Source organism: Pogoniulus pusillus, chromosome 13 (assembly GCF_015220805.1).
Source record: "Pogoniulus pusillus isolate bPogPus1 chromosome 13, bPogPus1.pri, whole genome shotgun sequence".
In the NCBI taxonomy this organism is placed as follows: domain Eukaryota; kingdom Metazoa; phylum Chordata; class Aves; order Piciformes; family Lybiidae; genus Pogoniulus; species Pogoniulus pusillus.
The window spans coordinates 29,820,477-29,835,479 of record NC_087276.1 but is presented as its reverse complement, the minus strand read 5'-3'; the positions used below and the strand labels follow the sequence as shown (position 1 = coordinate 29,835,479).

The 15,003-nt window shown below is 43.7% G+C and overlaps 1 protein-coding gene and 1 long non-coding RNA gene across 2 annotated transcripts in view; both read right to left on the bottom strand.

The window, feature by feature from the left end:
* Positions 1–15,003, bottom strand: part of BAIAP2L1 (BAR/IMD domain containing adaptor protein 2 like 1) — a 44,174-nt gene that overhangs the window by 16,967 nt on the left and 12,204 nt on the right. Inside the window, exon 3 of the mRNA XM_064153746.1 lies at positions 13,939–14,025. Within this exon, the coding sequence (XP_064009816.1) occupies positions 13,939–14,025 (87 nt within the window). The remainder of the gene's footprint in view (positions 1–13,938; positions 14,026–15,003) is intronic.
* On the bottom strand, positions 5,567–6,435 carry LOC135180900 (uncharacterized). The gene is made up of 2 exons (XR_010304595.1): positions 6,001–6,435; positions 5,567–5,904 (listed from the first exon to the last, which is right to left on the bottom strand). It is a non-coding gene; the product is annotated as an uncharacterized LOC135180900 (long non-coding RNA).

Genomic DNA, 15,003 nt, shown 5'->3' with positions numbered 1-15,003 from the left:
GAAACTACATAATTATTTACATAAAACAAGAGAATGAAAGGCTGAGTCGAGCTCCACATGGGGACAATGCAGTTCAAGTGTGTTATGAGATGCCATTTCTGTCAAGGTTCTGTTCCTTCCAAGCTGTGCTTTGCCCAGAAGAAAGGCATTTGTGACAAGGGAAAGTTAGAAACAAAGTCCTTTGAAGACAGTAGTGCCTGAAAGGCAGGAAAATAGGAAATTTCAAAGGAATACAGTATGAGAAATAAATGATTGAACAAAACATCTGTTGAGCCTCAAACATGTTACATTTATCATTCTGTCATAGGGAGGATTTATTGCAGAAGGATTTAATTGTGCAACAGATGCTTCAAAGAAAGCAAAACCTTCATGGAATTTAACGTGATTTAATGAATGAAATCATAAAGGACAAGGTAATGCAAAACTTCCCAAGCTCTAACTGTACTTTGCTTCTAACACAATTTGTCCAGAATGCTTGAAAACCCCCTCACAATCTGTAGAGCTGACATTAATGTGCACATTAATCAACAGGACTAGGTTGAGTCTGCCTTTCCTTACTGCATGAGCGAACATGAAATAGGAAGCAAAGAGTAAATCTCTCTCTAGTTCACTTTGTAAAATGGCACTGACATATGACCATTCAATGCCATTTCATGAAGGTGACTGCAGAAGGTGAAGGAGAATGAAAAAAAACCAACCCCAAACCACAATAAGACCTACAGCAGAGAAAAGGGGAAGAGATTTCAGGGTACACTAAGTATTTTAATTCCAGTATACATGCTCTGAAGCAACACCTCCAAATAGATACTTATGTTTTGCTAGAACAGCAAATAAACTCTGTACCTAAACCAAAAATAGAGGGAAAGAGAGCTTCACATTCTAAATGGCATTTTCAGATCCAGCTTTATCTTAAACATGCTGAGTTCTCACTAAGGCTGTGAGCAACAGATATATTTCTGTGATCTAGCAAACAAGTGAATTAATTTAAACCAGATTAAATGTGCCTTAAAGAAAATGGAAAAACCTTTCACAGCACAGTGGCTGAAAACTGTGTGTTCACTAACTAGGGAAAGAAAACCCCAGAGTGACACCCATTATGAACCCTCAGGAATGAAACTGCACATTATTGGACACACAAAAATGGATTCTAAAGTAGTGTATCTCCAGATAAAGACATAAAGTGCAGTCCTCTTAACAGCATGTGTTGCCAGTTGTTTACAGTAGGCTTCCAAGCAAAACAGTCTGCAGCAGTTATTCCTTTAGCATACAAACAGCCTCATGCTTTCAGCTGCCCTTTAACTATGTAAAGCATTTTACATGGAGTTGTTTTCACAGCATCATTTCTCCTCTAAAGTCAGCTCACCACCTTTCAAGTAACGCTCTGAAATGGATGTAATGTTCTGAGTTAGTAAGTGGCCGTTTCTCCATAGCTCAGTTTTATCACCATTTCCCCACGAGTTCCATTACTTCTAACTATTTCAAGCCTTTTAATATATTTTACAGTCTCACTGATACAGAAAAGAGAGTCTTTCAACAGTCCCAAGACCCTGGGAGATGCCTAAGTATGTTGCCTCCATAGAATCATAGAATGGTCTGGGCTGGAAGGAACTTCCAAAGGTCATCCAGTGCAAGCCCCTCTGCAGTCCTCAGGGCCATCCTCAACTAGATCAGGTTGCCTAGAGCCCTGTCGAGCCTCACCCTGAATATCTCCAGGGAAGGAGCCTCAAGTACCTCCCTGGGAAACCTGTTCCAGTGTTCCACTGCCCTCATGGTGCAGAACCTGTTCCTAGCATCCAAACTAAATCTGCTCTTCTCTAGTTTGATGCCATTGCCCTTGTCCCATCATTGCAGGCCTCTGTAAACAGTCTCTCTCCATCCTTCTTGTAGCTGCTCTCATATACTGGCAGGTGGCTATCAGATCTCTCTGGAGCCTCCTCTTCTCCAGACTGAACAATTCCAGCTCCCTCAGCCTGTCCTCATAGCAGAGGTGCTCCAACCTCCAATTATTCTCACGGCCCTCTTCTGGACCTGCTCCATCAGGTCCATTTCCTCCCTGTACTGAGACCTCCAGACCTGGACACAGTACTCCAGGTGAGGTCTTACCAGAGCAGAACAAAGTGGCAGAATCACCTCTCTGGATCTGCTGGCAATGCTGCTTTTGATGCAGCCCAGACTGTTCAGACAAAACCAGCTGCTACTTCTACTTTCTCTTGGTTATCTTCTCTCTGAGCAAGCTTCCTTGACCCAGTCAGAAGCATACAGTTGAGTGGATAAATTGGACTGCTGGGTGACAGCTCACATGGCCTTCATCTTCTCAAGGACCTCTGCCTTCTAGTCACAGTCTTATGATGGTGTGAGACTGGCTGGGAAAATGCATTCAGGACCAGTTACAAAGTGAAACCCAAAAAGCCTAACCACTGATTTTCAGCAGCTTAGCTGTACATTATTTGGAATGAGGTCTGCTGGACCATGCCCAACAATGCTCTTGGACACTTCCCCTGCTGTGACATCAGACATTGCTCTCAGCACGAGGAACACAATCTAGAAGCCCTGCCAGTCCCATTTCATACCTAGACAAAGAGTGGAGGGATAGAGCACAGTTCACTTTTCCTGTAGCAGCCTAGCATCTCTTGTTTATCATACCACTTTATTTTGTAGTTCAGGATCAAAACAATGGATTAATCTTTTCCATGTCCTAACATTGAAAGAAGTCAGACAGCATAATGAAGCACTTTCCCAGTATGTAAGGCAGAAATCAATTTCTTTATGCCTTGTGATATTTAGGCATTAAAAGACACAAAGAACTCCTCAGCTCTTAATACCTCAGCAAGTCTATGACTGTTGATAAAAAAAGCCACATTCAGTCAAACCCAAGGACCAACCTGCTTTTAAAATATACTTTACTTAGACTAAAATTAATGCCAAATTCTTTCAGCTTGACACAAGTGATTTTTAAAGAGTGCTACAAAATCCATTTCATGCTTTAAAGTGGCAGGGAACTGTTCATATGTAAGACTCGACAAGAGTGACCACTTAAGAGATCACCAAGACCATTACCATTTCCAGTCACTCTGAGTTTGTTCATGGTGTCATGCTCCTCCTCCCCAATTTTAAGCAGCACAAAAAGATTAGGTGACATTACATTTTAAAGAGGAATGTGGCTTTGTTACAGCTTTAGCGAAGTCCAGCCTGCTAGTTCAATTCTTTCTCTCCCAAGCTTACTCAAACAAACTCAAATTAGATTTTGGCTTTTCAAACCTGCTATGTCATGGCCAGATGTTAATTAGGATGAAATATCCATCTTGTTTCAGGTTATTGGTGAGCACAGTAACTAAATTTTGGTGTTAAAAAAGGAAAAGCATATGCCACATGAATTATGCATGAGAAATGGCAAACTTGTTTTGCCACCTGTTACTCCATTACCAACATACATGAAGACTGCTGCAGGCATTTCTATTTTTACCCAAACATATAACCCCACAACATATCAAGGTGTGTAAGTCAGAGACTGACTGATCTTTCACAGAGCCCTGAATGGCTTACATACAATAGTTCTTCAAACTTGAGCTGCAGTAGTGTTAAAGCAGTGACCTGTAATCCTCACATGGGTCAGCTGCAAAGAAAGCAAGTTCGGATCTAACCACAAGCCTGAACTTGCCTGCAGGAAGCCCTGCTGCTTTTAGGCAGCTTAGTCTGGGAAGATCATACAACAGAGCTAACCTCTGCTTTTCAGCAGGACTGCAGCACACATATCGAGCTAAGCAGAAAAACTGAAGTCCTTTATGGGTCTGGACCCGAGTAAGGCATTTGACTCTGGTGACCAGGATGTCATGTGGACAGGCTGGAAAAACACAGACTGGCTGGGTGGAGCACTGCTGGATAAGGAATTGGCTGGATGGTGGCACACAGAGTGGTGAGAGGGGACACAATGTCCACTTGGAGACCAGAGCCAAGTGGCATCCCTCAGGGGTCAGTGCTGGCACCAGTGCTGTGTGATATCTTTGTCAGTGACATGGACAGAGCAATCAGTGCAGCCTCAGCAAGTCTGCAGATGGCACCAGGCTGTGTGGCACAGCCGACTTGCTAGAGGGCAGGGATCCATCCAGAGGGACCTGGACAGGCTGCAGAGCTGTGCCCAGGCCAACCTCATGGCATTCAACAAGGCCAAGTGTAAGGTCCTGCACCTGGGTCGGTGCAACCCCAAGCACAACTCCAGGCTGGGTGGGGAATGGCTGAGAGCAGCCCTGAGGAAAAGGCCCTGGGGGTGTGGGGTGATGAAAAGCTCCACAGGAGCCTGCAGTGTGAATGCAGCCCAGACACAACCCTGTGCTGGGCTGCAGCAAGAGCAGTGTGGGCAGCAGGGCAAGGGAGGGGATTCTGCCCCTTGGCTCTGCTCTCCCAAGACCCCACCTGCAGTCCTGGGTGCAATTCTGGAGCCCCCAATACAAGGACGTGCAACTGCTGGAGCCAGTCCAGAGGAGGCCACAAAGGTGCTCAGAGGACTGCAGCAGCTCTGCTATGAGGACAGGCTGAGAGAGTTGAGGATCTTCAGCCTGGAGAGGAGAAGGCTTCAAGGAGACCTTGGAGTGGCCTTCCAGTATCTGAAGGGGGCTACAGGAAGGCTGAGAGGGGCTACTGACAAGGTCTGGTAATGACAGGACAAGGGGTAATGGGTTTAAACTGGCAGAGGAGAGATTCAGACTAGATGTTAGGAAAAGGACAATGAGGGTGGTGAGACACTGGCACAGGTTGCCCAGGGAGGTTGTGGCTGCTCCCTCCCTGGAGGTGTTCAAGGCCAGGTGGGATAGAGCCTTGAGTGACCTGTTCTAGTGGGAGGTGTCCCTGCCTATGGCAGGGGGTTGGAATTGGCTGATCCTTGAGGTCCCTTCCAACCTAAACCATTCTATGATTCTATGAGTGCAGTACTAGAGAGGATAAGTAATAAGTCAGCACAATAAATGTTACATGACATTTAGGAATCACTGCAATTTTTATTACAGCACTTTGGAACTGCCACCAAGTATCACAGTCTCAAACCTCAAACTGAGCTGAAAGTTTTGCTAGAAGTCTTTTTTGCAGGAGTCAAAGAGAGCCACTTTTGGTGTCCCAGTCACATGGACAAGCTGCAACACCCATTATCAAGCACTGACATTCTTTCTGTTTAATAATGGACACACACCTCTTGCTCATTCCATTTCTTGCTGAGATCAATATTTTAGCAAGGAAAGATTACAGAACTGAAACCCACTGACAACTCTTTGTTCAGCTTCATTGTACAATGCCACCTGATCACGCTTTGTAGCAACCTTCTCCACTGATTTTGTTCATAGAATAGAATCAACCAGGTTGGAAGAGTCCTCCAAGATCATCCAGTCCAACCTATCCAACCAAGATCATCCAGTCCAGCCCTATCCAGTCAACCAGACCATGGCACTAAGTGCCTCATCCAGTCTCTTCTTGAACACCTCCAGGGATGGTGACTCCACCACCTCCTTGGGCAGCCCTTTCCAATGCCAATCACTCTCTGTCAACACCTTCCTCCTAGTATCAAGCTTGTTGTTCATTATGGTCCTGGATATCAACACAGTACCAGCTTTCTCTTGCCTTTCTTTTTTCTTTATTGACAGCACTGTGCCAAGTATCCTACACACCATCCACAAACACTGACTTGCAGGAGCTTTGGCCAAACCACTGGCAGGACACTGGCTCATGAATATCTGAATAGTGCTATTGATTTATAAACCAGTGAATGTATACAGCTTCCAGTAGCTCTGCAATTGATGGTCAGGCAAATTATTAGCTGTGGACTTGCTCATATGATTATGCACAAAATGTTAAGGCTGAAGTTCTTCCTTCATCCAGGTCAGGCACAGATATTGAACATCACAAGCAGCACTACTGATTCTAGAGAGAAAAAAACCTGTTGATACATTTGGCCTGGTTTAACCTTATAAACCTTTAACCTTAAAAAATGACCCTGAAAAGTAGAACTGCACATACCAGGAAGTTTGCACTGTTCTCATCAGTTGAAATGTATCTAGAAAGGCTGGCTCATCTCCTTCCATCTTTCTCACAGCAGACTGCAGCTCTGTATAGCAGAAGCCCAGAACGTTGCTGTGCAGTGAGAAGTCCCAAACCCTCACACCTGAAAAGCACACCATGGCTTTGTACTTCCCTTTCAAGACAGCTCTCTGTGTACTCTCCTTTGGTAAAAACAGAGTGGGCTGGCTTCTCCCAGTGCCATTTCATTATAAATACAGCAGGAGAGTGTTTTGTTAATGCTCCACAGGAAAAGTTGGCCTGATGCACTCCGTACTTCAGCTGCAGCCTCTAAGCCAATTTCCCAGAAGTTTCCACCAGATGAGGTGCTAAAGAGGTTCTGTCGTAGCTGGCACATTTCCCTTTCCCCCCAACAGCAGCTATTCCAGCGGCAGAACAGTTTTGCACTATAGAAGAGACAACAGTGATGCAGTAAGGTGTGACAAGATGACAGATCTCTTTTCTTCACTTTAAACGAGCCGCAGTAGGGAAAGGTGCTGAGGTGTCATCTTTCTAAGGCAAGTGAAATAGGATTCCAGGGGAAAGGGTCAATTTATATGCTGAAAGAAGCAAACGACTCCGCCTCCCTGCCCCTTTATTTTTCAAATTGAAGTGAAACTAGCTACATTCATCCCAAACGAGGGGAGTGGGGGGTGACACTTAAGTGCTCTGTCCCAGAATCTGCATGACAGAGCTGCAGCGTTGGGAAGCACCCGCTCAAAGTGGCAATGTAGCTTACTGAGCAGGAAGGAAACAGCCAGCTTTAAATGACAAGACAGTGTTTTAAGAGGACCCTCTGCCTTCTGTTACAGTCTGATGAGAAAATTTTCAGCTATGTTCTTTTTAGCAAAAGAAGAATTTGCCAATTCAGTTCCCATTTTTTTTTCTACACAAGTTGGCCACTTGAAGTTTCTCCTACATAAAAGCTCTTATTTCTGTAAATAGAAACAAAGGTCTCAGTTGCAAATGTAAAACGAAGTGGTTATCACTACAAAAGATAAAACAAATCGGCTACAGCTCTAGAGACTGAACTTCACTCTACCACCTAGGTTAGTATAACTACATTGTAATTGAATTGTTGTTAGCTTGCTTTAAGAAAAGCCGGAAAACATAGAATCAGCCAGGCTGGAAGAGACCTCCAAGATCATCCAGGACAACCTAGCACCCAGCCCTACCCAATCACCCAGACCATGGCACTAAGTGCCTCATCCAGGCTTTTCCTGAACACCTCCAGGCACGGCGACTCCTCCACCTCCCTGGGCAGCCCATTCCAATGCCAATCACTCTCTCTGCCAACAACTTCCTCCTAACATCCAGCCTTACCTCCCCTGGCACAACTTGAGACTGTGTCCTCTTCTTCTGTTGCTGGCTGCCTGGCAGAAGAGACCAACCCCCACTTGGCTACAACCTCCTTTCAGGTAGTTGTGGACAGCAATTGCCAGAGGATCTCTGTGATCCTGTCAGATGTCAGCCAAGAGCTCTACCTTAGCAGCTGCCCCCCAGAGATTCCTAACAAGCACTATGGGTTAAATGCAGTCAGTGGTCATTGGTTTATTCTCTGAAGTGACTGAGGGTTTGTCATCCTTGACTCAAACTAACAGGCAGTTACCGCAGGCACCGCAGGCATTTGGCTGTCTGCAGGGCCGTGTGAAGGAAACATGCACACAGAACCCTGACCCAGTTCTCCCTATCTCAGCTGTACTGCAATGACTATATTACTATGGCTAACACTTTATCACTGCACAATTAAGATTTTGCATTTGACAAGGCAGGACAGAGTTAAAATGATACCACTTCACGAGCAAATTTGCCTGGCATGAATATGTTAAACCACTGGCTTTGAGACCTGAAGAAGAGGCCTTTTGTGCAGGGAAGGAATAACAGAAGCCTTTGCATATCTGTTTCCAGATAAGCTTTAGCAGAATGAGACCACGAGAGAATGCCACCTTTAACACAGAGTGATCTTAAATTAGTTGTTTACACCTGGTTAGATGAAGAGGTTTTGTGTCCTCTGGTTGTCATTTTACCATGCTGGACTTCTGCAATTTATTGCCACTATTTACTGGTCACACTCACAGAATGTAACATTTTTCTTATGGTTTGTTTGGGTTGTTCTGTATTTTGACAAGCAAGGAATAGTTTACACTCATCAGATCTTGAGCAATAAGCTCTAGGTACAAACCCATAATAAATGTGGGTGACTACCATGGATACAGTTGCCACATACAAATGGAGACTTTACACCCACAGTATGATAAATGAGTTGTAGCTACCAATAACTGGGAGGATATTGGGAAGATAGAAGAAGCAGTATTCAGTGAGTAAGCTGGAAATAACTTCCTATTTCCTTGAGCAAGTGGAGGCTACAAGACAGCCTGTGTTATTAGGAGACAGGATTTATTAAAATTATAAGGACCAAAAAAATCACTAAGTCAAAGCCTCAGAAGCCCATATTGTGAGTAACACAAACAAGGTCAGCAGCACATCACAGAAGTTACTATTTGAACACTGTGTCAGTGGTGTAGTGTCCATCTGAACTGACTTCTAGCACATGACTTAAAGCCCAAGTTTTATTGTGCTGGTGTGGTCTGCTGGCATTTGAATACTATGAACTCTTGGCATTTTTAAACGTGCAGTTTCTTGTTCCCCATCTTTCCTTCCTAGTGGGATTTCCAAAAGCTGCCTAGGAAAGAAAGAGATGCAAATTGCAGATTGCAGAACAACCTGAGCCACATCAATTCGTGTTCCTAAACCTCGTAGTTAAGTTTGAGGGACCACAAACCTAGAAATGTAGGGAAACAAAAAATGGAAAAGAATGTTGACCTGACTGAACTTATCTCTTATTCATAAGGGCTGTATTATGAATGCAGGAGGATCTTCTACTTCCTCAACTTGCTCATAGAAAGTTATTCTGTATTAAAATACAAAGAGTTTCAACCAGACTTGAAAGATAGAGATACTTAATACCAAAGCTCTGATTCAGCTGGAATATCCAGATTGCCATTTCAGGCACTTATTTCCCTCCTCTGCTCCAATCCTATTTAACAGAAGAAAGAACTTTCTGGCATTTTCACTCATTTCCCTGCCTCCCCCCCACTTCTCTGGCCTCTGTGTATCTGGCCCCTTGCTTCAAAAAAATTATTCCCTGTTTATTTCCCACCTCTGTTTCTACCCTGCTGTGGGGTTGGTGTCTGTTTTACTGTCTGGTTACAGAAGACCTTGTTCTGTGCTTCCTTATGAGAAGGAAAGACTGACTGTGATTTGGATATAAATCTTTACATCACACTTGGCAGTAAATATGCTCTAGGTCACCTAGCAGGTTTGGGTTTGAACAGTGAAATGACTCAGTGCAATATTCCAGTAAAGGTTCTCCATAAATTCTAAAGAAGAGCTTTGCTTTTTCAGCTATCTGAGCCTTGCAGTCCTTTTGTAATGAAGTGTAAGATGTTCAGTGCAACACAACTGGAATTAAAATAAGACCTTCTTTGTATAATTCATCTGTCACTACTAAAGGGGAGGTTGCTACAGGAAAAACTGGAAACCTGGTTCCTGCCTCATTCTCACATTCCTGCCTCATTCTCCTATTCAGCATTCATAAAAATTATTTTAACAGGAACTCTATCTGCAAAAAAAAAGCAATCATAGAAAGAGGGAAAGAGGAGAATCTTGCTCCAAGATTCACTTGTACAGCCAAAAAGTACCCAGTAGCTGAGGTATGAAATTTAAAGCTAACAGAAGTGGCATGTCCATGTAAGATGAGCCAAAGATAACCAAGTGGCAGATACACTTACCCTCCATTTCTGCTGCAGATGATACAAAGAGGTAAAAAGCCAGCACTGTGGATTTCTGACTACTATGAAGCTTCACCTTCCATAAGCCAATTACCCTATTCCTGCTTAAATTACTAAACCATGGTAGGGGGAGTGTGCTAGTTTGTTTTTAAACAGATCAGTTTCAAGCATTAGTTCAAATATTTACTTTGACTATTTCCATTTTTTATTGCTCAAACAAAACCATTTGCATTTTCTAGTTGTCAGAGATCTAAACACTGGAAATCCAGACCACAGTACCTCAAATTGTGCTCAGATATTAAAGCATTCTAAAATACTTTGGAGCTTGATCATTGTTGGTTTATCTGATTCGTTGTAAAAGGCCAGGATAATGTCTTAAGTGTTAAAAAAATATATATATAATGATCTCCTACTGTGGTCTGGATTTCTGCACTGTGCTAAGACAGGCTACAGAAAGAGGTCTCATAATACAATTTTAGACCACACACACAAACATGGAAATTGCTCCTATCTGCTTCTTTGCCAGATGCCTTTTGTCTGCTGCTCTTCTAAAACAAGCCATTGTGATGGCTCCAGAGAACACATTCCAGAAAAGCAGTTGCATTCATGTCACAAAACTTAGCTGATGACTGCTGACCTCTTTACTGGCAAAGATAACAGAAGTATTACGCATGACAGAGCTGTCAGTGGTCACTAACATGTCCTTAGGCAAGTCTAAAGGAACTCACAGACGACACAGTTCCACTGAGGGCTGTGCCAGCAGTAACTCCACTGGGGTCAACAGGGTCCACAGATGAGCAAAAGGCAGTGAGTTTGATCTAGTTGGTAAACATCTGATACTGCTCAGAAGGCATCTGTCTCAGAATCTTAAAAATACTAGGAGGTGCAGTGAAGTGGTTTTAAGTAAAAGACTTTCAGAGACACCTGGAGCGTATCCTATTTCTTTGTCAAATGGCTCAGTATTGCAGCCTGGCTTCAGAGCTGTTAAGGCTGTTTCAGGAAAATGCAAATGATCTCTCGGAGTCTCCTAACCACATGATCCTGCCTTGTCCAGCCTTCAGTCAGTTCCCTTATCTCCGAATGAAGCATTCTATCAGAGAGTACACTGGAGGAAAGCCAGAGCCGCTGTTTTCTTTAAGAAGAAAAGATCTTTTCTGCAGTAGCAGTTTATGCAGAAGATGAACAGAAAGCAGTGCTGGAGAGCTGACCTTGAAGAAGGCCACACTTTCTCAGCACAGCCTATCTAGGTAAAGGTTTATAATTGCTGGCAAGAACTCCTGGTTAAACAAAAGTATATTTTCAATCACAATGCTGTATTGCCCCAAACAACAGGGAAAAGCAGCGATTTGGAGAATTCAGCTCAGGGCTACCCAACAATATCATTTGCAGAGCAGTCCTAAGAAGTTGTGTAGATTACTTGCAGGCATTTGACCAGCTGCTTGTTTACAAACATTTGAATTCTGCATTTGTTGATATTTTTATAAGACTCTGCAGGATTGTTACTTTCAACTTTCTCATGCTTTTGTCCTATAGCTTGAAACCAGCAACTCTGCTTTCTGTAAACAACCTGCAAAGCAAATACAGAAAGGGCCTGCATTAGGACTGTTTGCTTTGTGCACTGTTTGCTGTTCTGCCGCTCCCAACTTTCAACACAGAATGTTAACACTCAAAGGTGGTTTCAGAACAGATCATAAAAAAAATGCATGCAGGCACCCAGAAAACAGTGCCATCATTCAAGGAGAGCCTTTCCCCTTAATCCTGCTTTAGTGGAATCATTACAACACAGTTTACTAAAAACATCCCTTCCAGTCAGCTGAATTGCCACCCTGCCCTGAGCTACAGCAGCAGATGCCTCTTACACCCTTGACAGGGTCCTACGCTGCCCACCACCACCACCAGTTCAGAGACAAGACACCTTATGGAGGTATTTTTGTCAAAAAGCAGATCCAGGCTTTCAACAGATCTTGCCTCTTTGCAGTATAGTCCCTGCTGCTTTGTTTTCTAGTGGCATGACAGTCTTTTATCAGAAATGCTACAAACACTCTGAGGCCAACTTCACTTCTGCAGATCGAGCAGCACTGTTTCGGTGCTGGCTAGCATGAGCACAAAGCAGGTGCTGCCAGCAATCCTTCCAAAACTCAGAAACTGCCCTGGTAGGGCATAAATCCTGCCAGGCTGGATTGCTCTCCTCCTCCTGTTGTGGGTCCAGGAAGTTGAACAGATGAGCAAACAAGTGTTTGGCCCCAACAAACCCTGGAGGGCTAAGAGCTTAGCACCATGTGTCAGGTGTGCTGCCCCTCAATATGCCTGCGTGCTCACACGAGGCACAAAGCTTTGAATTCACTGGCCAGAACAATGATGCCAGTTTCATTTTCAAAGTGATATATTTAATGGGGGGTGATTTAGAAACCTCCTTTCTGCACTGAGCCTCCACTGGGAGCAGCACCTCATTTGCAGCTTGTTAAGTGGCAATCCTGGTGGCCACGTGTGTGCAGCTTGCACTAGCTCAACAGCAACATCTCAGTTCTTCTCTCCTTCCTTCTGCCTGGAATATTTTGTATTTTACCCTGGGATCATTATTGTGAGTTTTGGAAGCATCTCTGGATGAGAAGTTTACTCAGGGACCAAAGCATTGTGAGTACATCTGATGGAGTTAATGCTAAGGCTCCAAAAGCAGAGTTACAATTATTCCTGGTTTTGTGTTCCTATTTTCCAAGTTCTGATTGTTTAAGCTGTTTAATTCTGTGTTTATAAACACCCTCTGTGCAACTACTTCCTGTCAACTGAAAAGCCAAAGAATCTCAGGGAATTTCCCCAAATTTTAAAATATTAAAACTAAAAATTAGTATTACTGAAGAAATCAATATTCACAATTCATTGCCGATTATTAATTTCCAACAACAGAAACCATTGCCAGGAAACTACAGACAAATCATTTCAGAAAGTACAGAAGTTAGTGTCACATAGAATCAACCAGGCTGGAAGAGACCTCCAAGATCATCCATTCCAAGCCACTCCCCAGCCCTATCCAGTCAACTAAACAATGGCACTAAGTGCCTCATCCAGTCTTTTTCTTGAACACCCTCAGGGATGGTGACTCTACCACCTCCCTGGGCAGCCCATTCCAATGCCAATCACTCTGGCAACAACTTCCTCCTAACATCCAGTCTATACTTCCCCTGGCACAACTTGAGACTGTGTCCCCTTGTTCTACTGGTGGTTGCCTGGCAGCAGAGCCCAACCCCACCTGGCCACAGCCTCCCTTCAGGTAGCTGTAGACAGCAATGAGGTCATCCCTGAGCCTCCTCTTCTCCAGGCTGCACACCCCCAGCTCCCTAAGCCTCTCCTCACAGGGTTTGTGTTCCAGGCCCCTCCCCAGCCTTGCTGCCCTTCTCTGGACACGTTCCAGCACCTCAGCATCTCTCTTGAATTGAGGAGCCCAGCATGTAAACATACTACATCTTTGACTCCACAGTTTCTCTTTCACAAGCTCCACTAGAAAATAAATAAAAGCACCTGAGAACTTTACGTGCTGCACTTGAACAAGAAGAGTGAAGTGGAACTAAACTCTTCACAACAGATCTCATCCAGAAAATTGTGTTAGTGCAGAAGTGCTGTCACACCCCAGGACTCCTCATACCAATATTCTGTTGTATAAATATTTCAGCATTCATCTTGGTACTAAAAAAAGCTCAAGCTACACATTTCGCCCATGTTTAATTATCCTGTGAGCTCAAACTCTCATTCTTTTGAACACAGAAGCAGAAAGAGAGTCACAAAATGAAAAAAAAAAAGAAGGATGATTTTGTCAAAGCATTATAAATGTCTTGAGAAATCACAGGATTCACAGGATGTCAGGGGCTGGAAAGGACCCAAAGAGATCTTCGAGTCCAACCCCCCTGCCAGAGCAGGACCATACAATCTAGCTCAGGTCACAGAGGAACGCATCCAGACAGGCCTTAGGAATCTAATCCTTTCCATCTGGGTTATTTAAGAGTAAACCACACTTCTTTTGGCTCCTCCTCTAATTTATGTTAGCCAGCAGGAAAACAAAACCAAAGTCTATATTTTGAAGTAATTGACAGGAAAAAAAAGAGGTTTCACTTACCTAATTCTTTAGAAACTGGAGAATCAGCTGATATATCCCCAATCTTTGCAAGGTTATCATAATATGCTCTTCCAGCCACTACCATTGCTTTAGAATGAAATAAAAAACAGAGGTGTTATAAAAAGAATAAAATCAAACTATTTTCTGTTTTCATTGACCTATGATCCTATGAAATCACGAGAAGCAGGGCACATACTAGGAAAGGGGTATATAGCAATTAGGAAACCCTGCTACCAGAGGAAGGCACAAGACCCTGTGCTACCTGCTAACTCATGAAACCAGGTGACAAAAGACAGAACACATGAAGGAAGTTTCAGCCTATTATTTAGTTCCAACTTTGATGCATACCCAGGGCCAATCAGCATCCAGTTGGTAGGTTTAGCCATTGTTCAGGGCATAACAAAATTCCTTGGTACACACCAAACAGCAAGAAAAAAGCAAAATGCAATCCCAAACTCAGCAGAAATGCAGCAGTCTCTGCCGTATATTGGCCAGCCAGAGCAGGAGAGATGGCTACTGGCCTTGAGACAATGGACCTATAGATACAATACAGAGCCCTTCTGAGTCAAATCATCATGTACTGTTTATGTTAGCTGCAAGAGTAACTTGCTTTGAAACCAGCTATGGTAAAATGCAGTTTGCCAGGTGTGATGTATTGAAAAGAAAAATGAAGTGTGAAAGGTTTGATACATTTGATAGAGCTCCTCCTAAAAGTTCCCACTGTGGCTGACACTGTACAGGCATCACATACTGCAATGCTAAACAGGATTTCTTGACAACAAAAATAAACTAAAATCTGAGCATCGTACAGATGTACAGATACAGTGGATGAGAAGCTCAACATGAGCCAGCAGTGTGCCCTTGCAGCCTGGAGGGCCAAGCAAATCCTAGGCTGTATCAGGAAAAGTGTGAGACTAGGGGGAACGGAGCAAAGCCAGAGATGGGTAGGTTCAGGCTGGCTGTGAGGAGGAAGTTGTTGAGCATGAGAGTGGTGAGAGGCTGGAATGGGTTGTCCAGGGAGGTGGTTGAGGCCCCATGGCTGGAGGTGTTTAAGGCCAGGCTGGA